General features: G+C 36.2%; 3 protein-coding genes across 5 annotated transcripts in view; all 3 read right to left on the bottom strand.

Annotated features, from left to right (window-relative positions):
• Positions 1 to 393: 393 nt before the first annotated feature.
• Positions 394 to 5,229, bottom strand: LOC131167859 (superoxide dismutase [Cu-Zn] 2). Of its 2 annotated transcripts, XM_058126870.1 has the most exons (7): positions 4,943 to 5,229; positions 4,758 to 4,859; positions 4,514 to 4,609; positions 4,378 to 4,409; positions 4,034 to 4,109; positions 1,127 to 1,180; positions 394 to 644 (listed from the first exon to the last, which is right to left on the bottom strand). In XM_058126870.1, exons 1-7 carry the CDS (start codon positions 5,040 to 5,042, stop codon positions 616 to 618), a joined length of 489 nt encoding a protein of 162 aa, XP_057982853.1. In that variant the 5' UTR covers positions 5,043 to 5,229; the 3' UTR covers positions 394 to 615. The 2 variants fall into 2 exon arrangements, with proteins under 2 accessions (XP_057982853.1, XP_057982852.1); XM_058126869.1 differs by having other exon boundaries at positions 394 to 1,180; positions 4,943 to 5,166.
• A 1,171-nt stretch (positions 5,230 to 6,400) lies between these two features.
• LOC131167858 (mitochondrial dicarboxylate/tricarboxylate transporter DTC) lies at positions 6,401 to 11,786 on the bottom strand. 2 transcript variants are annotated; one of them, XM_058126868.1, is made up of 6 exons: positions 11,263 to 11,786; positions 11,038 to 11,121; positions 9,215 to 9,276; positions 8,129 to 8,490; positions 7,096 to 7,310; positions 6,401 to 6,668 (listed from the first exon to the last, which is right to left on the bottom strand). In XM_058126868.1, exons 1-6 carry the CDS (start codon positions 11,377 to 11,379, stop codon positions 6,612 to 6,614), a joined length of 897 nt encoding a protein of 298 aa, XP_057982851.1. In that variant the 5' UTR covers positions 11,380 to 11,786; the 3' UTR covers positions 6,401 to 6,611. The 2 variants fall into 2 exon arrangements, with proteins under 2 accessions (XP_057982851.1, XP_057982850.1); XM_058126867.1 differs by having other exon boundaries at positions 6,401 to 7,310; positions 11,263 to 11,747.
• Positions 11,787 to 12,461: 675 nt separating this feature from the next.
• LOC131167857 (uncharacterized) overlaps positions 12,462 to 22,012 on the bottom strand; it is a 28,464-nt gene continuing 18,913 nt past the window's right edge. Inside the window, exons 12-20 of the mRNA XM_058126866.1 lie at positions 17,212 to 17,397; positions 17,023 to 17,115; positions 16,384 to 16,469; positions 16,225 to 16,291; positions 16,071 to 16,137; positions 15,848 to 15,984; positions 14,107 to 14,198; positions 13,893 to 13,959; positions 12,462 to 13,051 (exon numbers count right to left, since the gene is read on the bottom strand). Of these exons, the coding sequence (XP_057982849.1) occupies positions 12,887 to 13,051; positions 13,893 to 13,959; positions 14,107 to 14,198; positions 15,848 to 15,984; positions 16,071 to 16,137; positions 16,225 to 16,291; positions 16,384 to 16,469; positions 17,023 to 17,115; positions 17,212 to 17,397 (960 nt within the window). The 3' untranslated portion in view covers positions 12,462 to 12,886. The remainder of the gene's footprint in view (positions 13,052 to 13,892; positions 13,960 to 14,106; positions 14,199 to 15,847; positions 15,985 to 16,070; positions 16,138 to 16,224; positions 16,292 to 16,383; positions 16,470 to 17,022; positions 17,116 to 17,211; positions 17,398 to 22,012) is intronic.

The raw sequence follows: 22,012 nt of genomic DNA, 5'->3' as shown, positions 1-22,012 counted from the left end.
CAACTGTTTGCTGCATGCTTTGGTCTGAGGTTGGCGACAACTACTTTTTCTGCATACTCAAACTGTCGCTCTCTCTCTCTCTGGTGGAGGAAATTGTATTATAATTACAAAATACCAACTCATAAATTTCAATTCATATTACAGTTGGGTAATATTTAGTATGTCAGAATGGATTGCGAGCAAAATAATGATGACTGCGTAAAATTAAAGACATTCCTGCAGTTATTCAATGAGTTGGTTGTAGTAGATAAAGAGCTGAGCTTGACCGCTTGGTAACACCATCACTAATTTGTCTCCAGCAAATAATAAAAAATAAAAAAAACCAATGAGAAAGAGAGCTGTTGGAATCAGATTACTGCAGTTTCAATGTGAACAAATAGGGAGAACTTCAAATTCACAAAGCCCTTGTTTATTTATTTATTTTGGTGAGTAAATTTAACAAACTCGGTGCCTGTAAATCCCATATACAACCAAGAAACCCTGAAAGGGTCACTAAGCCCAACAAAAATCCCACTGTACGTTGATAATTTGAACATTGAGAGATGAGGATTGCTTAAATATCGGTCAACATCGTACATTGAACCCACCCTATAGTCAACATAACAGTGATAAATGCTACACTGATGATTGGAGCCCAATGATACCTGTTAAACACAGATGTCATAGAAGTTATCCTCCCAAACAAACAGATAAAGAGGAAAGATTTTAAAGCTCATCATTTAGGCAAACTGGAACCGCCATTTGTTGGGCAAGTCTAATAATCTGATTAATTGTCTTTTTGGAAGCCAAATTATGACCATCTAGTATGAGAAAGCCAAAGTCAGAATTATAATTCACAGGCCAAATCCCTTCATTGCATTTATGTAATTCTTCTGCGTGCATTTGGAAAATTGGGTTTGATTTTTTGATTTCAGCTTCCCCTCGTACATTCAAATCACAAATGGGATTTCATTGAAATCCAAACTCACTAGAAAAGGGTCTTATCTTGCAGTGGATACAGATATGGGTGAACGAATCCAAAATCATCCTCTTTAAATCTCTAAAGCCAACACTACATAATAACATATAGCTAGTACAGGAGGGGGAAACAAGAGACGAAAAGGCAAAGGGGAGGAGAGATAATTACCACACCCAATTCTTGCACCTGCATTCCCAGTTGTCTTGCTAAGTTCATGTCCACCTGTAACATAAGCCTTTATGATTAGATATTACAATAAGATAGTGATGCCATACGCACAATGTGCTTGAGGTGCAACATGAAGGATAACACCAATTCCTGGAATAATCTGACCTAGAGAACTAATGAGCAAGAGGCTTGAAAAAGTGGTTGAGACGAGTCAAGATGACCCAGGAGCAAATTTGCTGAGGATTGAACATCTGATATTATTCAAATCACTATGGAGAGAAACCATCAATGGTTTACCACAAAAGAAAACAGTCATTATTTTGATAGGCATACAAGAGGCTTGGAGGATTGCTGCCAACAAAAGAAGGAAAATGCTAGCATGTTCTTTAATCTTACTAGAGTAATCACACTAAAATGAGCTCTGCTCGTATTTTACAGCAGACGAGCTTTACTCATATTTTATGACAGATGAGTTCTCCCAATATTTATTGATTTATTAACAAAGTAAGCAAGTCCTGCTCAGGTCGTCTTGTTTTTGCATGGATGGGCAAGTAGCAGGGAATCATGAGATCTGCTCAGCCTCAGCCTCTAGCTGGTTTTTTTGGGGAAAAAAAATAAAAAAACAAGTTGGTTTCTAGAAGAGAAGTAGGAGTAGACCTGCTCAGCTCAGTAAGGAAGGCCTACTCGGCTCAGGTAAAAGGCAAAAAGAGCCGGTCAACTTGGGAAAAAGCAATGAGGTATGCTCAGTTCAGGAAAAATTTTTTTTGATGAAGCCTGCTCAGCTCGAAAGGCAGAAAAAGAAAAAAGGCATCTTAATTTGGCTCTGCTGGCCCCTTGATCGGCTCGGAGGGTCGGAAGCTGATCCCTTGGTTGCTCGGCAACTCGGCTGGTCCCTTTGATGGCTCTACAGCTTGACTGAAGATTGATGGTTCATTTTGGAAAGGGCAAGTTACTCCTAAGCCTAAAAATATCTCTAGGCTCAGGAGTAAGGGCAACTAATGGTGTGTAAAATAATTGCAAGGAGGAAATAAAGGCATTCCTTAAGATGTAACCTAAGGTCATTGAAGAGGGGGTTGATAAAGCGCTTGTAACCCTTGAATAAAGTGGAGAAGTAAAGGAGTATAAACTCCCTTTGAATTAAGGGTACCTGGTATTAAATACCAAAGAGATTTTCACAACTATAAAAGGGAACTCCAGGGGGGAGTATAACATCTCATAGCACACTTTCTCTGCTAGCTTATCTTTTCATAATTTTTCGGTCCCTACTTAAGCATAGGCGAGATCCTCAAAGCACACCTTGGATCCTCCAAGATTTTCTTACTTTCTATTCTCAGGGACTTGAAGTTATGGATCAATCCAGAAAATTTCAGCAGCAGCAGCTGCCAGATAAGAAGAGAAATGCTAGCATGTTCTTTAATTTTACTATAGATAGTCATCACACTAACTTTTAGACTAAAGCCAAAATAAAAAAAAATTAAAAATATATTCTTTCTGAGAAGAGCCCATCTCTTTTGAAATTCAAAAAGCATGATTGATAAAGAGAAAATTCTTTGACAAAGCGTTTGATGCAGGTATGCTTCCAAACACAGTAAACAAATTGAGCTCTTTTCAGAAACAAAGAACTCACACTTATAATTGTGTCCATAGTTTGAAAATTAATACAAATTCATGAATGATGTCCACCATCAAGATCCACAAAGTCTATTGACTTCTAAACAGCAAAGAAAAAGTGCATGAATAGCATCAGTTTGCCTATGTAAGAAAAAGTGTGTTTTTATAAACCAGGCTTGTGTTCCACTTACCGGTTTAACCCTTTCTGCACAAAGCCAGTCTTAACCCCGGAGAGAGGAGGACAGTTGTGTTAGTAGCATAAATTTTTTTCATATAGTTGGTCCAACTTAGTGAGACTTAAGGTGCATGCGTGTGTCACAAAGAGAGAGTTGTGCTTGTGCATGTAAGAAAAAGTGTGTGCATAAAACCCTGCTTGTGTGGCACTAAGTGTTTTAATTGTTTCCACACACAAATGGTCCTAAGCCCGGATAAAGGACAAGAATTGTGTTAGTGGATAGTTTGCATAAAACTTTATTGTGAAATCACGCCCTAAGGTTATGCACACAAACACAACAAATACAAAAAATAGAGAAAATCAAAAAGAGAAGATCAATGGATATACGTGGTTCAGCAATGTGCCTACGTCCACAAAGCTCCAGCACAATTTCCAACACCAACAAATGAAAACTGCTTTAAGGTTTCAACCTTCAGCTACAATATGTATATATAACCTTATATGAAAACTCCAAAAATACCCTTCTCTGTTAATACAATTACAATGCGCTCTGCATCAAATGTACTACATTGTATCATGGGAGGGCTTCACCTCCACACCACCCTAAGTCGCAACATTATTGGGTTTAATTTATGTAGACAAGGAGGTTTCACACATAGAGGGCTTAGGGGCCCTGTGGGCCGCTGATCCCTTCCATTTGTAACAAACTTCAAGTTGACAACCCCTCTAAATATGAGCTATAACTCAACAAACTTTATCAAGTCATTATCAATGATATGGATCATATTGATTTGTGTGTGTGTGTGTGTGTCATGGTTGGGAGAATAGTTGTGCCATTTTAGAAATAATTACTAATGTATTGAACTTATCCTACCATTGGAACCAATTGCACTTCTTACTCCAGGCATTGGCATTTGATTTCACACCTAGATCTGTGCAATGGGGACCTAAAATGCCATCTCCTAGGACCTAGCACATAACAAAATATCTCAAACCCCACATGTTCTCCACAAAACATTACTATACAAGGGAACCAAAGCTTTGCGAACGACTGCTAAAACACTACAAAGAAACTGCAGAATTCCAGTACAACACACAAAATGTGCCCAAATATAAAGTACCTTTGCCAAGATCGTCAGGATCAGCATGCACAACAACTGCTCTCCCCAATATGGAGTGCTGCCCACTCAATGGAATCTGCAATGCAAGAATGAGGAAACTTCAAAATTGTAAGCTACAGTGTTAACAAATTAAACCTCTTAACAAGAAGAAATTGAAGAAACTAAAAAGGAGACAGCCATTGAATTTTGTACAGATGCTGATATAAACCCCGTATCTTTTGTTTTCCATAGAATTCAACACATCTACTCCCTTGTAAACACATAATCAAGATTCATGAATGACTTCAAATAAATTCGTAATGTGTGTGTGTGTGAATAAATTAATTTGTCACGAATCTTATTACCTGCGTGTCCTCTATACAAACCTCAGCAACGCCTGCAACAAAATAGAGAAATAATGCTAATATCAGAGAAAAAAAAATTGTATAGAGTCTCTAAACATTAAAAGTGCAAACACTAAACAGAGAAATTACGGCATACCATCTGCGCCAGCAACAATGTTACCCAAATCGCCCGCATGACGCACTGCATCAGCTGGACCCCCATGATCATTCTTCAGCGGATTAAAATGCGGTCCTGAAATTTGATTCATGTCAAAATCCAACTTCTTAATTGATCAAACAGAACCCACTTTAAAGATTGAATACAGAAGCATAACATCAATAAGAAGTTGAGTCTGCCGATCAAAATAGAAGCAATAGAAAACTAGCAGAAAGTAAAGGACCGGTGGAATTGCAGCCATTAGACGTGTCGCCAAGGGCATGGATATGGAACCCATGAAGCCCTGGAGTGAGCCCTGTTATCTTCCCCTTCACATGGGTCGTCCCTGTTCACAAGCATACACATACAAAATCAAAAATCACACATTGAAAACAGACACAGAAGAGAGAGAGAGAGAGAGAGAGAGACCATGGGGATCCTGGAGAAAGTGTAAGCAGCCTCCGACGTTGTTTTTGTCGCCGGCGATGACAGCCACAGCTTTCGCTGTGCCCCTTGCAGCAGCTGCCATCTTATCCAATTCCACTCTCCGGTGCTGCGCAGATTGAACAAAGCATATTCCAGCCCAACTATTGCCTGATGGGAGCGGTTATATTTTTTCCTTTCTTTTTTTTAAAAAAAAAATTATTAAGCAAGAAGATTTATTTTTTAACAATATAATGATACAATAAAAACATTAGGTTATGAAAATCTGCGAGACACGTATTGTATGTGCCAATTGCCATTTAGCGAATAAACCCGTCAATATTGAGGTACCACAAGCAGTACTTCCTGATACTGTATTTGAAGCAGTTGTTCGAATTCCTTGACATGCAACTATTATTGGGTAGTAAAAATTGTAACAGGCGTACCTGAAGCTATTCTTATAATAGGGTTGCCTTTGGTAAAGTTATTATGCGGAAGTGCTAGTGTGGGACAATCCACTTTAACTCGTTTTTATAGTTTACACACTTTTGTATTGCCTCTTCTTAAAAAAAGAAAAGAAAAAAGACATGGATTGTAAAGTGAAAATTTATAAAAATGCTAAAGAAGACTCAATCCCAAATGGCATATTTGCATTTGAGGGCATGGATTTAAAACTAGATTTGAAAAAAAAAATTCAATACAATTTTACATTATAATTTAGCTAGATTCGTAAAAAACTAAATATAAAGTTTAAATTTCAAATGATTTTCACTTGTGTCAAAAATTAAAATTTCAATTTCAATCTAAACTTTTGTAAACTCAAACTTAAATTTTAGTGTCAAAAATTTTATGCTCCCAAAAACAACCTTACTATACTTTTCAACATTTTCACTCAAATTACCTTTACCATTCATTAATTTTTCCATTTTGGGAAATCCATTTTGTTTCCCAAACATAAGACAATTCAAATCATAGACACCAATGTTACTCCACTGCCGCAATAGGATTAAAGAGCATGAATTGAATTATCTATATAATGTGTTAGGAACATGGTTACTCAATTTTATGATTCTCTAAATGCTTGAACACGAAGATCATATTTGATTTGCAGATGAAATATAAGTACAAAAATATAGTCTGAAAATTTGAATGAAAAGTATAACAAAATTAAGTCATAAATTTGATTTCATTTTCCTCAATTCCATTTCATTGCTTTGTACCAAACATGCAGTAAGTTTTAAAACTGCTAACATAATGTTTTTCACAATCACTAGAACGTTTTTTTTCTACAACTTAATACTCAAATTCCCATGGCTTGCTCCCAAAATAATTTGCAGCAAATGGGAAAAACATCACGCAAAAGGGTAGCTGCCAATATGACGTTATGCGAACCGTTGAACAAATTTTCAAAAGCCAACATTTCAAATGTGTTTTGGGACAGACTAATCCAATCAGCTATAACAGTTCCTAATCAATCACCCCCAAAAAATCACCCATTTATGATTTCCAATACAGGTTCAACAAATTATTAACCAAGTCTTACAAAAATCTCAGAAGTAAATGTTCTGAGGCTGTCAACTAACACAAAACCAGACTCATCTACAACACAAATCCGATTTGTTATTATCATGGAGGCAGAGCAAAGCTCCAATGAAGAATTCCTCTATCCTGAGCTCTACAACCCAGCAGACTTCTGCAGTTTTTGGATTTGGTTTAGGAATATCCACGTCATCTGCAAAACCAGCCATCAATAAAAATCAGAGATATTGTTTTTGCAACCAAGGCCTTTTCAGAATTTTGTAAATACTCAAATTCAAGGGTGTTGGAGCCAGTGGCAAAATTTAGGGGGGAAAATGTAACAATTCCACAAAAATTGATGCATTTGAATGGGGGCCTTGGGGGGGGGGGGGGGGGGGGGGAGAGGTGATCAATGAGATGCAGGGCAAACTATTGCTTCACACAAAGAAATCAGGATAAGCCCCAAAACGAAGAAGCCATATATAATTGTCAAATTAGAGCTGAAAGAGAAAGAAAAGAGGGGGAGGGGGGGGGGGGGGAGGGTGGATGAGGTTTTTAGCTAGTGTCCACTGCAAACTACAGTGCAGTGCTCCAACTTTAGAAGTGGAGCCTCTACACACACACACAGAGACAGAGAGTACCATGACATGTGGAGCGATTCTAACACAGTAGACAGGAAAGCCTGTGTAGAATTTGAAGGGTCCCCCAGATTTCAAAGTTTTCATGGCACAATCCAGAGAGCCAGTGTATGGATACTTCCCACTGGCATCAGGCTGCATCTTCTGTATCTGAGTTTTAACATAATCAAAAGGTAAACTACATGCTGAAGCAAAGAATCCTGAAACTGCACTAGCTCCTGCAAGAAGAAAAATGCAAAGTTCGACATTGATCAAATAGTGCACGATATCAGAGTCATTCACAGGAAAGTCAAAAGTCATAATGTCAAACAGTAATATGGCATATACTTTTACCAAAAAAAAAATAGAGTAAAAGATCTCATCTGCTGCTTTAGATTAATAGAGCAATTGGTCAAAAGCTGATGTTCACAAAACTGTGTGAACACAAAATACTCAGGGGATTCTCGGATCAAGGTTAGAGTCCAATCTGATGGCACTTAGGAATCAATAGTCTGAACCAGATTCTATCTTCAAAGACTTGTACATAATTTTTAAATCCTGTTCACTTAGTGCTTTGAATTGTTTTATTTAAAGCATCTGGACATTTCTAGCATTTTTACCCAACTTAGTTGCACTGCTTATAGCAGCAGATGAAGTGATCAGTTCAACAGGACATTCATCAGGAATTGCCACTACCATGCCCAGCAAAAGGAAAAAAGGGAAGACTATAACCATAAGTATTAATATGGGTAACCATGAAAGTCCAACAGCATAAAAATATATATGTTTAAATGACATATGAACACACATACACCCACACCCACATCCACACCCACGCCTATATATGGGATGTTAAAATGATTCCATCCAAACTTCTCTCTCTATCTGTGTGTGTGTGTGCAAGTGGTATGGTAGTTTATCTCCCCTTCACCAACTGTCAGGTATAGCAGTTACTACTAAGTTAAGCACATAGAGATTTTAACCCCAAATATGTTTGGACAAATTTTGTTTCCAAAAATAAGTTACTCATTCACACATACTTGGGAAACAATCTTACCTACTACAGTACTAGCTTCACCCAAACCAACAGAATCCCTGAAAAACTCAACACTTTGATCATAAGAGGCAAGCATTCCCATGTTCAACGCCATTGCTCGAACAACAGTAGGCCCTGCCCCTTTCCACAGTGCTAAAACCCCTTCATCAGCGACAATACGGTAGAGTGCATGAAACGCATTTGTGTAATTTCGGCGTTGCGCGGCAGGTAAAGTGGCATCGGCCTGCATACGGATCAGTGCTAAATCTGCTGGGCTACCAACACATGCTCCAATGGCTCCAGCAGTAAGGCCACAAAGAGCCTTCTGATATAGAGGCAATGGCTTCCCGTCATTGGCAGCAATAGCTTTGTTTGTCAATATTCTAAGAGAAAGGATTTATCTTCATCAATAAATGAAAATATAGCTATTATCTTTAGAAACAATAACAGACAGCATACTCCATGTACAGATTGTAAAGAAAAAAAAATAAAGATATTTAAAGTTGCGATTAAAGATATTGTTATATAACCAAGATCCTAAGAGGGTAGGCCTCACCATTATTTAAGGCACTGTTAGATTAATGAGCACCACATAGCTCACCTCTAATTATGTGCAAATAACAAAGTTGTAAATGTCACATACATAAAAAACAAATATTTCTATTAGGTGAAGGGCTATGGTGCAAGAACTAGATCTTTAGGTCCTTCTTAGATCATATAAAGGTGTCAGGCACCCAAAATTCCTAAGGCTATAACAAAAATGATATGACTTAATACTGATGCCTCAGTAAAAGTACATGAGATTAGAATGACAGAATATTCCATGAAACAAAACTAAATGAACAATCACCAACCGCTTCCTCCCATCACCTCAAAAGAAATTGAAGCCCCTAAAAACATAAAAAATCAAACATATGTTCAAGAACAGAGAAAAAAGGTGTCCATAAATTATTTGTTCTGCAAATTCATTCTGAAATATATTGCCATGATGTAAAAATGCTTAATTAGAAAGCTTATTTCTGGTACTATCATTGGGATGACAAAAATATATGTTATGCACAAAAGCTTAATGTTCACGGGAAATTTTAACTATGCAAAGAAACTCACTTAAAAGTTCCAAGTCGTGCAGTTGTATATGTAGCTTGCCTCAGCAATCCAGCAGACAGCCCCTGAAATAGAATGACGAGGTTTAGATGAAGTGGATGTGGTGACCTAGGATAGGAATTGTGTAAAGATAGATGGAAATATAAATTGAAAACTTGAATTCAACTCCATAATAACACATAAAACATATAAATCGAGCAATAAAAGTAGATAATAAATTTTGTTTTTTTAAATGCACACATGGTCATCAAAGAAAAACTTACAAAGTTGTATTCAAATAAAAGCGCGCATGGCAATAGAATATTGCACAAAATAAATGAATTTTGGGAAACATTTCAAAGATTTAAGGAAAATGTAATTTCACTTAAAATAATAAATGCAAATGCAAGATACAAACTAGCACAACATATTTAAACTCAAATGAGCTCTATATCTTGTCTATTTGGGATTCCACAGAAGTTATTTTTGCTTTAGAACTCCATCTAAGGCCATGCCTTCAATCAGATCATAAGCCATCACGTTTATTGTGGCATGTATATAGCACACATAGAGCTTTCATAGCACATGACCATTGTTAAAGTTTGATATACGTTGTTAGCCCACAACCTAATAGCTTAAGCTTTTACGTGAAGTGGTAATCTAACAACCATACTATGAAACATCCAAATTTTCAATTTTATAACCACTATCACAAGTAGATGAAATGATTAATACACCATCAAAGCCCTTATCCCTAGTTCAAACCATTTGGCACATGAATCGTTTTCCTTCACTTAAGCCACCCTCTAGGCCTCTATATCAAATAGCCAAAAAAATTTTGGAATAAGATAGAGAGTAAGGATTTAGTAATCCTGAATTTGTTCAAGGAAACTGTCCATGATTGTATAAATTGGAGGAAAAAGATTCATCTAACCGACCCCACCTACTAGAACTTAAGGCTTGGTTTTTTTGTTATTTGTTGTTGCTATTGTTGTTTGCACCGAAGGGAACAAGACTTCCACCCTTTCTTGTTGAGAAACTCTTACTCCGTTTCTGTTGTGGAACTGATTTTTCCTTTTTTCCAGCTGGAAGGATTTTTTACAATCTTGAAAATTGGGCAAAAATGAGAACAGGGTAAAAGCATAATCCCCACTGATATACTAGCTTCTTGTTGATGTATCATCCACATTAGATTTCTGTTAGGTTACCATTACTTATAAATCATCGAGCCCCACAACAGGAAACAGGTAAAAATTTTAGTTCCTTCTGCCCTAGTTTACCTAAACTTTTTTTAGGGAAAACAATTTACGCACTCTTGTTTGTTTAAGCGTGCATGATCTTGGGGGCAGTCCCAACATAATTGCACCTGCAAGTAGTTTCAGAAGGAATAATGAAAAATCCAACGTCAAACTACAGATCAACTGATTAGAAACACCAGCCAATGATGCCAGCTGATGACATGTTGAGTTCTTGATGCAAGAAAAGAATGAAGGTCAATATAGGATGAATCACTAGGTGCCAACCTAAAAAGAGAGAAAGCCTCTGAGAAGTTCATTACATTAAATCCAACACTTTCTGTACTAAAGCTAGAAGGAACAAATATGAATAGCGAAAAATGGGGAGTCGAACTGCAGCATTGTCAGCATTCAAAGAGTAGGAAACCCAGGAAAAGCCAGTTACACAGAACTACTGAAAAAATGACAAAAATAAACACAAGATCCACAAACCCACTTGGCCATTTGTCTAGAAAGCAAAATTACTGACACTTAGTGAAACCCACTACGCAGAATCGTTTGGTTCAAAAAATAACTTGATCTGAAAAGAGAAGAGTTGAATCAATATCAGACCTTGTAAAAAGCACCAGGGCCCTCATCCCGAAGCATGTTCCTCGTGACCTGCGCAGCGGATCCCTGCCCCAACTGAATTCTGACCTGTAAAAAGCATTACACAGAGTAAATGATTTAAGGGATTAAGAAGGACAACACTGAAAAATGTCAGATCCTCCAAGAAAAAGGGAGAAAAAAGCCCAAAATGAAAGAGAGGAAGAAGGAAGAAGGAAAAAATGAAGGTACCTTAATCATGTCGATGGGTTGGATGACGCAGGTGGCGAGCATGCCGGAGGTGCCGCCATTAACGAAGGGCTTCACAGTGGGCCACACCCCAGGTGCTTTGGGCTTCTCCGCTGCCATACCCCTAAGCAGCTGCTGATGCTGATGCTGATGCTGATGATGACGATGACGATTTCTTTGGTCGAGATCGACCAAAGAAGAGGAGAAATGAGAGAGAGAGAGAAACTGAAGTAGGAGCTCCTCTCTATCTGTCTTGAAGACCTGGATGTGATATTGGAGAGAGAGAGAGAGAAGAAAAAGAAAGGAAAGGAGAGGACCTTTTTTTTTCTTTCTTTGTTTATTTTCCGAACCGTAGACCCAACATAAACGCTGCCCGCCGTGCTAATTGCTAATTGCATCTCTAGATTCTCTACTACTACCTCTTCCCTTTCTCTCTCTCTCTCTCTCTCTGTTTAAGTGAGTTAAATTTTACAAAAAAAAAAAAAAAACATTGTATGCTTGCTGAAGGAAAATCAATCAATCATTCCTCTCTCTATTTTGTTGAAAAAATTATTAAATAATTTGAGTTCAAATTGATTATGATTTCATTAGGACTAATTTAAGTGATTTTTTTTTAACGTATGATAAAATCATGTTAAATCTGATACACACATAGATATACTTAATATTTTTTTTTTGTCTTATTGAGGTTTTTCACCTTTGATTCGTACAGGTTTTAAAATCCTATTTATTTGTTTATTTATATTATATATAAATGAAGCCCAAGCACGTGGGCTTCCAAAGCAAGTGGAATCTTGTTGAAAATTGAACCTTAGGAATCCGATTTTGTCATTTCTTCCTCTCCTTTTTCCCTCAAAAGGAATGGCAGGTTGAATATTTTTTATTTGGAGTGGAAGAGTTGGGAGAAAGATGCGTGGGGGAGAGTTCTTCCTAATTCAAAGTAAAGCAGCGCCCACTGATACAAGACTCATTTATCAATTTAATATTTTTTTGCTCTTTTTGTTCCGTTTGGTTAGGGCTTCTGGGGGAAGAACTTCAATCCCACTCAAACCGGTTGTTGCAGATGCTGATGGCTGTACATTCCGTTCCCAAATTGGAATTTTAAAAAGCAAAGCGTACATGCAATGCACACATACCAATCACAAAGCGTCTGACGAGGTGAACAAGGTAGTAGCATACATTACAATTGAGGACAGGACATCCCTACAGTAAAACCATTGTCATTGTTTTTCACTTTCAAAAGGTTCAAACCAAACAAAAAATAAATAAAATAGAGAACCAAAACTGCTTGCAGCTCTTGACAAGCCTCAACCTTGCATAATACACCAATGGCTAAGAGGAGGCCACAAATAGCCAATCTCCCCATCTCTTCTCTCTCTTTTCAGACCAATTTCAAATACGGAAAATGAAATAACACTTGATAATATATACATGTTACACAAAACTTTGCTCTATTGTTCACTTTCACCCTCGCAAAATGCACCACCCGTACAAAAACCATGCCATTGGAAAATATGGAATACATAATGAAAAAAAATGGGGTAATAGAACACAGAATAGACAAATGACCACAGCAGCCTACTGGGGTAAAAATGGAAATGCCCCCCAATGGAAATGCAGAAGCAAACTAAGATGAGAGGATGGATTGCAAGGCAAGCTGCTGTTGAGGCTGCAAGGAAGACCAGGTCGATGCTAGGGTAGAGGGTGGTAATGTCTGCTGAAGTTGCCTCAGGAGATTGATCATTCGACTGGCAGTTTGTTCTGTTGCAAGGTCTTTTCCTCCACATAAAACCTACCACAAACAATTGTCCCAAACTTCAGCTTGAGGAAAAAAGAAAGCCTATAAAGCATATCAACTAGTAACATCATATGTAGACAGTAACAAATAGTCCTAGATTCTTCAGCAAGAACATCTTCAACAATAGCTAATCTATCTTCTTCGTACAATCTTTTTTTCGTCTTTGGTGAAAATCAGATTCAGCATTTTAACTGGCAGATCAAAATTTCTCCTGTCCTTCCACAGGCAAGGTGTTACTGTTTTTCCCAAAATTTCTTGCACTTTATTTATTTATTTATTTATTTATTATTATTAATTTCTGGTGAACAGAGATTTACGGTCATTTCCAGCACAATGGCATGTCTCAGGACTTCGACCAAAATTCAAGTCTCCTTCAGAGCTGAACACCTATCCACTTTACCTATAAAGAAATAGGTAAGATGTTCTTACTTTTTAATCATTTTTTTCCAACAAAAAAGGGGTGAAGGCTTTCAGGTTCAAAAGACGGGGTAAGTTCAAGAGTTCACGAACATATTATGGTATTGCCAATTGTGCTAATCTTCATATCTATAGTTCACATAACAAACACCTTAGTGCATTAGCTTAGAACCGCCTCAAAAGAAACCCCAAAAAAGAGTACAGGGTAAAAGAAAACAATTAAAAAAAATATGGCAATTCAGAGGTCTGAATAAAACAAAATTCCACAAAACAAAACATGGGGCCAAAATTAATCTGCTACAGAATTTTATATTCACAAACCAACCAAATGCTAACTCAAAAGAGTTCAGCAATAGAGTAGATCTCTGCATAAAATGTTTAAGAGTACAGACATTCGTTATATATAGAGAGATCATACCTCTGCAAAAACTGAAACTATTTTGGGAAGAAATTGATTATTGGGCCCTAAAACCTCTCTATCTGACCTGCAAATGAAAGCAAATGTTCTCAAATGATTGAGAGAGACATAGAGAGAGCAAGGCAATAAAGGAACAGGTAAACGAGATTTAAAGCAATTCAACAAACCATACAATTTCAACATGGTTCCATAGAATGAATTTTCAAATTTATACCTTTCTACCATCGAGCAAAGCTGGTCATGCACAACTTTTGCCTCAATCAAATCATTTTTTATTGGCAAGCAGCTCAACCAGACAGGAACAACCTACCAACAACCACCACCACAACACAAAGCATTCATTTTAAAACAAGGATAACAAACGAACAAAAGCATTCACTGCTCAATTTATACCATGGTAATTGCACCATTGAAAAAACAGGGGACTGAATACAAAATTATAATAAAGATTGCAACCAACAGAACTAAATATAAGAGAAAACTAGAAATTTATGGCACAAATCAATCAACGAATGCAGCATATAGAAACTGAGCCAAAAAAGCATCCAAACGACCGACTTGACCAATATTTTCATCCCCCGGTTTAGTGCCGCCTGGGTGGGTCCAAAGGCTTACACAAGTAGGAGTTCCAGGTCATAAAAAAAAATTAGGTAAGGAGTTGGCCCTTTAGAAAGCATCTGTATGCAAAATTTTAAGAAAATATTGTGAAATGCACTTTTAGCTTACATACTTTCCTACACTTATGAGTGAGCCAGGCAATTCAATTAAACCTGGAATTGATAACCATCCAATCCAATGCAAATTCTTATTTGGGGTTATACATGTATAGGATACTTCTTGATATCTAGTGAAATTGATACTCAGCATTCATAGTCAATAAGGGAGAAACATGCAGTCTAATGGTGGGCTTGGCAAAATCTTGCATATCCCCGCCCCTAGGGGGCATCCCAACAATTTGATCATGGGATATCCACATTAGATGACAGTGATTCAAACCTTGGGATGTGGTGAGGGGTTAGGTTAGGGCAGCAAGGTACCCCTGTTATTTAACTCAGGCCCCAACAGAACCCTCCCCCCCCCCCCCCCCCCCCAAAAAAAAAAAAGAATTATGGGTACCATCAAAAGGCTTTTGAGGAAGTGTAAGACCAATTGCAACCTGTGCAGTTTTGATCTTGAATCATATAAACCTTGGCAATAAAAAAGGGTTCCAAAGAAATCACCGCCTAGAAGGCAATAAGTATCTCTCTTAAGTGAAGCATTAAGGGGCAAGTTATCAATTAATGTCAAATCTCTGATTCAGAGAATCAATCTGAATTCTTACACTCCAACAACAATTAATCCTAGCAAACTATCACCACCAAAGAAACATTAGATATAAATATTTTAAAAACCACAGAGACAAAATCCCCTACTAGTTTGATCTTAATTGAAAGGGAAAATCACTATGGTGGCCTGAACTACCCAAAATAATAGTGTGATCAATTAAATAAGCCCTACAGCATCGCAAATATTTCCTTATTTTACATAAAACCTTAAAAAAAAAAAAAAAGATAAAATGTGAAAAATATTTGCGCTGCTGTAATAAGAATTCTTACGTGGACAGGAAACATTCAAGCAGTAGTTTATTTCAGCCTTTGCCCACCTGGATACCAAGTAGTTTATTTCAGCCAAATTGAAAAATTTCAAGTGCTGGCACTGTAGGCTTGCTCAGTAGAATAACAGGCTATTTTTTTTCACCCTGATAGTGACAATTAGACTAAATTATGTGTGCATACATTCACAACAATTTGCAGTTAAAAAGTAGAAAACAACATGCAAGAACACGCTGATAAACCATCGAAAGCAAAACTGTAGAAATTTGAGAATATCAGCAGGAGCTTATTATGCGCCTATGTTCGTAGTCTAGACTAATGACAATAGCAAACTGGACATTTCCAGCAACAACATGCAAGTACCTGTGCTGCATCTATACATTCACGATGAAACTGGGATATTTTTCCAAGAGCAGAAACAGCATTGTCAAATGCCATCACATTATCTGAATGCCGGGCATTAGGATCCCTAATCACAACATCCAGCCGAGAGAGAACCTCTACAGAAAGAACATTTTTCATTTACAAGTCATAGATGGCAATTTTTTAAATAAAAATACAACTATATAAGTGGGTAACAAACTACCTCCAACAAGAGGTTTAAAAACAGATCCGCCAAACTCTGCACAAATACCTATCCCATAAACAGCAGCCTAAAGAGAAATAAGAATATTCCTTAAGCCAAACGGACAATGACTTGGAAGTAGAAAAAAAACAAAGTTACTGATCAAGAGGCAAACCTGACGAACATCTGGATTTTCATCATTGCAGGCTTCTAATAGAAAAGGAAGATAAGTATCATAATACCTATTTCACCAATAATGTAAATCAATATACATCAAAGAAATACATCTTGCAATAGGTCATTCAAACAAGATACTTGTGAAGCTAATGCTTACTTAAGAGCAGCTTCTCGACATTGCTCAGCAACATCATCAAATATACAAATGGCAATCCTCCGCTCTTCGGCTGTCTTATCCTTACCCTTCATTCACAGTAAGTAAAATTATTAGGGATATATTTGGGGAAAAGGCTTGCAAAAAGATTCAAAATATGCAGCCTTCAGGCAGTCAAACTACAGCCTAAATCTCACATCACATTATAAGCGAATCCAGTTTCTAACAAATTTAAAAGTGATTGGTCGTTGGAAGAATGAAAGCATTGGAAAGAAAAGAATAAAGGAACAATCCAGCCACAGGGGAGCAACTGATGAATCAATCATTCCAGGAAATATTTCCCTCATGTTGGCTCATAAAAAGTTATATATTCTAGACATTAAATCATAAATGACATCTCATGCTAAATCCAAAGAAGACAATGTGATCGTTTTGAAGTTAAATAAGGAAATTTTGTACAGAGCTGATCACATCAGGCCTATCAAACAATCTCATCATCAGTTGAGTACAAAGCACTCAGAAACAGAAGTTACATTATTTACCACTTGGATGAAAAGCAGTACAGTTTAGGATTGAATCCGTAAGGGCCATAGCTAACCTTAATGAAGGCAAACTAACTGATGTTGATAGGATAGGACTTACCCACATTGGTGTAATATAAGCTGAAAGCTCATCAAAGAAAGGCAAGAAAGAAGCTTTGAATGTTTTGATCAAAGTGCCCAAGCAATCACCAACCTGAATCAATAAGAAAGGAATATGATGAAAAACAAAAGATATATCCAACTAATGATAAAGAAACAAAACAAGAACAGACAATTAATATGAACATACTTGATCAAAGAGTTCTTCTTCCTCCTCATTTTCTTCCTTCAGTAGTTCACCTTCTTCAGCATCAAAATCTTCTGCTTTGGCCCTCTCTGCTCTCTCTCTTTGTCTTGATGAGCTGGCTGTAATTACCAGCTTTATCTCATCCACGATGCATTTTACTTGGGTTTCATCAAGAAGTGGTCCAGAAATCTAGAAGAATGAAATGCTGTGTCAAATATATGAAGTCATGATATCCCTCAAATCAAATAACAGCATGCAGAAAATTTCTAGGGGAAAAAATGTTTAAAATTACATGTTTACAACAATAAACAACACATAAGGGAAATTCCTAACAGTAAAGCAAGAGAAATAATTTCCTGCACTGCTGGCTCACAACCTCAAGCAACATAAGCATCGAAGGAAAGGTGCCTTGCCCAACAAGAACTATAAAATGTAATTGAAATCCTAATAATTGATGAGCATGGCGCATAAAAATAACCACATTATGATAGAAACCAACTTCCTTTGCACATCTGCACTATCTAAGGAAATATGCTGGAAAGCTATCAGCCTTACTCAACTCATGTGCTTCGAATCCTTAACAGAACTTTGTAATACAATCACAATGACCAGTAAAATAACATGTACACATTTCATTCTCTATAGTTCGCTTTACTGGAATAGGTGAACGTGCTTAACTAAAATCTCAACTCCTTTGCAAGTTACTTCAAACGCAATCATGTATACTTTACATCTCTACTCCACTCTAAAGATTTTTACCCCTTATGTGGTACCAGCAAAACATAGGTTAAATACAAAAGAAGGGGAAAGACACATATTTAAACTTACTGAAGGAAAGACTTAGGTAATGCAAAATGCATAAAAAAAACATGATGATAATAGTGTCTTGATTAAAGAAGAAGACATAAAAGAAAGATGGTAAAGCTATATTAATAATCTATTTAATGAAAACCAAGTAGAAGAATTAAACTTAGAATTGAAAAATGAATAAAAGGCTAAAAAATTGAGATTTCTTCGCGAAATTGGAGTTAATGAAGTTAAGATTGCATTAGAATAGATGAAAAATGGAAAACATATTAGAACATATGACATTCCCATTGAAGTTTGGAATGGCCAAGTGATAGTGGAATAATATGGTTAACTAATTTATTTAACACAATTATAAAAATTAAGAAAATGTCAAATGAATGGAAGAAAAGCACTTCAACACTTTTACAAAAAATAATGAGATATTCAAAATTGCAATAACTATTGTCATATTAAACTTCAAGAGTCCTAACAATGAAACTGCAGGAAACAATAATTGAGCGAAGATTAAGGTTAGAAACGATGGTCTCAAAAAGCAATTTGGTTTATACCTAGGAAATCCAATGCAAAAGCAATAAATTTTTTAAGAAGATTAATGGAAAAATTAGGGAAAAGAAGAGGAACTTGCATATGGCTTTTATTGATTTAAAAGAAATCCTATGATAAGAGCACTAATATCATTAATGATAGGTACGATTGAGATTAAGAAAAAAAGAAAAAAAGACTGTGCAGTAGGTACACTGATGTCTTTGAATGGAATGATAAAAGTAATAACTAGCATTAGGACTACAAGTGTAAATTCTATGAAATTTCAAATCACAAGTGTACATCAAGGATCTACTTGGAACCCTAATCTTTTTGCATTAGTGATGGATGAATTGGGAGTATCCAAAATGGACTCCACGTTGTATGTTGTTTGCAGATAATATTTTGATAAAACTAGGGGTGGAGTAGAATCTTAGAATTTATGGAGAGAAGCTTTAGAATCTAGAGGATTTAAGATATATATGAGTTGTAATTTCAATCATGGTAGGATGTAGGAGGACTATTGGGAAAAATATTAAACTTGATGCTCAAGAAATTAATACCAGTTATGTTACACGAATTAAAATGTTGGGCAACCAAGAAATAGCATATCTTAAAGGTAAAAAAATGTTAAAATGAGAATGCTAAGGTAGATGAGTGGTACGATATTAAAAGAAGATTTAAGAAATGAACATATTCACAATAAGTTACGTGTAGCATTTGCAGAAGATAACGAAGGGGCAGTTTAGATGGTTTGAGCATATGCAGCAAAGGCCAAATAGTGCACCAGTGAGGAATGAGCTAGTTACTGTTAGTGGCAATAGAAGGAACTTGGAATGAGATAGTGAACAAAGGTTTAATAGCCCTTAAATTTGCGAAGGAAATGGCCTAAGATCATGTAAATTGGTGGAAAAGAATTCATGTAGCAATACCCAATGGGAATTAATGGTTTGTTATTGTGGTAGTTATAAGGCATTAGCAAAAAGATATTGTAAATTTAATTGTATCGACATATGAAACCAAAGGTGGAGAAGAATTTAAGTTAGAATTCATATTTTCAAGGTAAGTGAGATAATAGACTAAATGCAATTGTTGTAATTTGACGAGCAAAAATGAAGAAAATGTTGAACTTGATGGCCAAGAAATCCGTAAGGTGGCATTTTGTTTGCATAATTAAAATATTCCTGTGGAAAGACATTTTTGGAAATCTCATTCCTCTGAATAAGATGCTTACCTAATTGGAATATTTTTGTTTGGTTTACACTATAAGATTCCCATAAATGTACATGTTAGCATTGGGTTCATCATGGGAGTCCAGGTATTTCAAAAAAGACAACCATTATACACTTGACCTTTGTACAAGCGATATATGAAGAATTACCATATTTTTAGCACAAAAATCTACTAAGAGCATGCCCTAAAAATTTCAACCATCATAAATGTGGAAGAAAAAAAAACTCAATGCCTAATAATCCAACTAATTGAAATAATGTAAGGCAGTTTAGTGTGTAATTCGTATAATACTTTATTATTTTAAATGTAATAAGAGTGTGCAAGAATACTATATGATGTAGGCATTAATGTCCAATGGATCTAAATAACAAAGGCTAATTAGCCCCAACAATAAGATTCTCATAAATCTTATCCATCATAGGGCATGGGAATTAGATTCATATGTTTTCTAGGAATCCCTCGTTCTCAGCAAATGTGAGATTACCGCCAATCAGATTCCAGACCCTAAACAAACCGGGGAATGAAACATCATGGACATCACATTCTCGGACATGTTTAAAGATGCGGCAAAACAAGCGCTCCCTAAGAGTAACAAACTTTTTTTACTTGGGATTTATTATGCATGAAGGAACAATTCAAGAAAAATTTAAAACATAAAATAAAATAAAATAGAGAAACCTGTTTTGTGATTAGCTGAAAACAGAGGCAAGAATCAAAACATTGAACAATTAAGAAGCAATGTATCCAAAAAGCAAGTGCATCTTAAATGAGAATGTTAAAATAGACGAATCATATTTCTATAGAAGATAAAACAAGGAATGAACATATTCACAGTAAGCTAAAGATCAAATAGTGGAAGGGTGGTGAAGATGATTTGGGCACTTGCAATGTAGGCCAAATAATGCTCTAGCAAGAGAGTGATTTAGCATATATTTGGGGTTGTAAAAGAGAGAAGGGTACACCTAGAATAACACCATCCAACATTGGTAGAAAGGATTTGACAACATTCCAACCTTCTAAGGATACTGCAATATATCATGTCCAATGATAAAAAATGATTAAATACCCAACCTCGCCTAGCGGGACATAAAGCTTGGTGGCAGTTATCACACTAGCAGAAGCACAACAATACCAATTACTTCTTTTTCAAATAAGTGCATGTCAATTACTATGGAACCAAAAACTTACAGATAAAACTGATATTGACAAAGGAAATATGGCAGAATAAATGAAATAAAACCATGTGCACATGATCAAGGAAGTGAAATTTAAGAAGCAAAATTTGTCGATGTTAAAGAAGGTTCATATAGTTACAATTAGTATATGTTGAAATATGACCCACATGAAATGAAAGGGCAATGGACATTTTTGGATTAATGGATTAAGGTAACTTTTGGCTTTTAAAATTCTATGAGAATTGATGAGGAAGTGGAAGGGTTTTTTCCTATTAATGCCTACTTTTATGGGGAGTGGGATAATGGCTATATATATAGGGTTGGAAATTGTCCTCTTGCTACCAATCTTTCACTCATCAGTTTACCCATATGATCTAGTGAAGAATAGAGATAGAAAGAGGGTAGAGAAACGATTTCTACAAGTCTTCCTCAAAGACTGGTTTACGTTATGGCTGATTCTGGTATGGTTTTCTTGAAACTTTTATTTTCTTTATGAAGCTGATACATGTGATGATCATGATAGTTAAAAATCCTAATTCAGCAAATGAAATACGGAAAATTTCTTACATGTGGTATCAGAGCTATGGTTGAAACTATCATGGTTTTCCTTTTAATATAGAAATTGTTTTTGTTAACTGTGTAATGTTTTGCATTCATGATGATTGTTTGTTTGATTCCGAAAAGTTCTCATGTTGTTTGTCAGATTTAATGAAATATTGATGGAAGCATGTAGTGGCTGGATTTATTGGATTGTAATATCATGATTCCGAAATTGTCATCACTTTTGTAGTGATATATTGTGCTAATTACGTGTCTAAGGAAAATTCTATCTAAGAAAGTGGGACTTAAGCGGTCCATTGTGACCCCTCATTTCCCTGAGAATTTACCTGGTGTAATTAAGCACAATCATCACTGGGCCCCACTGTCACGTCATCAGCGCCACTTCAGCAAACAGCGTCATAACAGCTAGGGAATATTCCGCCAATCAGGGAATATTTCGTTACTGAGTTAACCAATGCATGCTTTATTGTTTGAATTTAGTATGGGCCACTTACATATGATAG

Source organism: Malania oleifera, chromosome 11 (genome assembly GCF_029873635.1).
Source record: "Malania oleifera isolate guangnan ecotype guangnan chromosome 11, ASM2987363v1, whole genome shotgun sequence".
Lineage (NCBI taxonomy): Eukaryota > Viridiplantae > Streptophyta > Magnoliopsida > Santalales > Ximeniaceae > Malania > Malania oleifera.
This window is presented reverse-complemented; position numbering and strand designations above follow the sequence as displayed.

Excerpts from the sequence above, each read along its gene's own strand:
- LOC131167859 (XM_058126869.1), bottom strand. The coding sequence starts at position 5,042 with ATGGCAGCTGCTGCAAGGGGCACAGCGAAAGCTGTGGCTGTCATCGCC. Across the intron at positions 4,410-4,513 it reads CATTGTTGCTGGCGCAGATG|GCGTTGCTGAGGTTTGTATA; the intron begins GTATGCCGTAAT and ends ATTTTGTTGCAG. Across the intron at positions 1,181-4,033 it reads TCCTGACGATCTTGGCAAAG|GTGGACATGAACTTAGCAAG; the intron begins GTACTTTATATT and ends CTTATGTTACAG.
- LOC131167858 (XM_058126867.1), bottom strand. The coding sequence starts at position 11,379 with ATGGCAGCGGAGAAGCCCAAAGCACCTGGGGTGTGGCCCACTGTGAAG. Across the intron at positions 9,277-11,037 it reads GCCCTGGTGCTTTTTACAAG|GGGCTGTCTGCTGGATTGCT; the intron begins GTCTGATATTGA and ends ATTCTATTTCAG. Across the intron at positions 8,491-9,214 it reads GCACGACTTGGAACTTTTAA|AATATTGACAAACAAAGCTA; the intron begins GTGAGTTTCTTT and ends CCTTTCTCTTAG.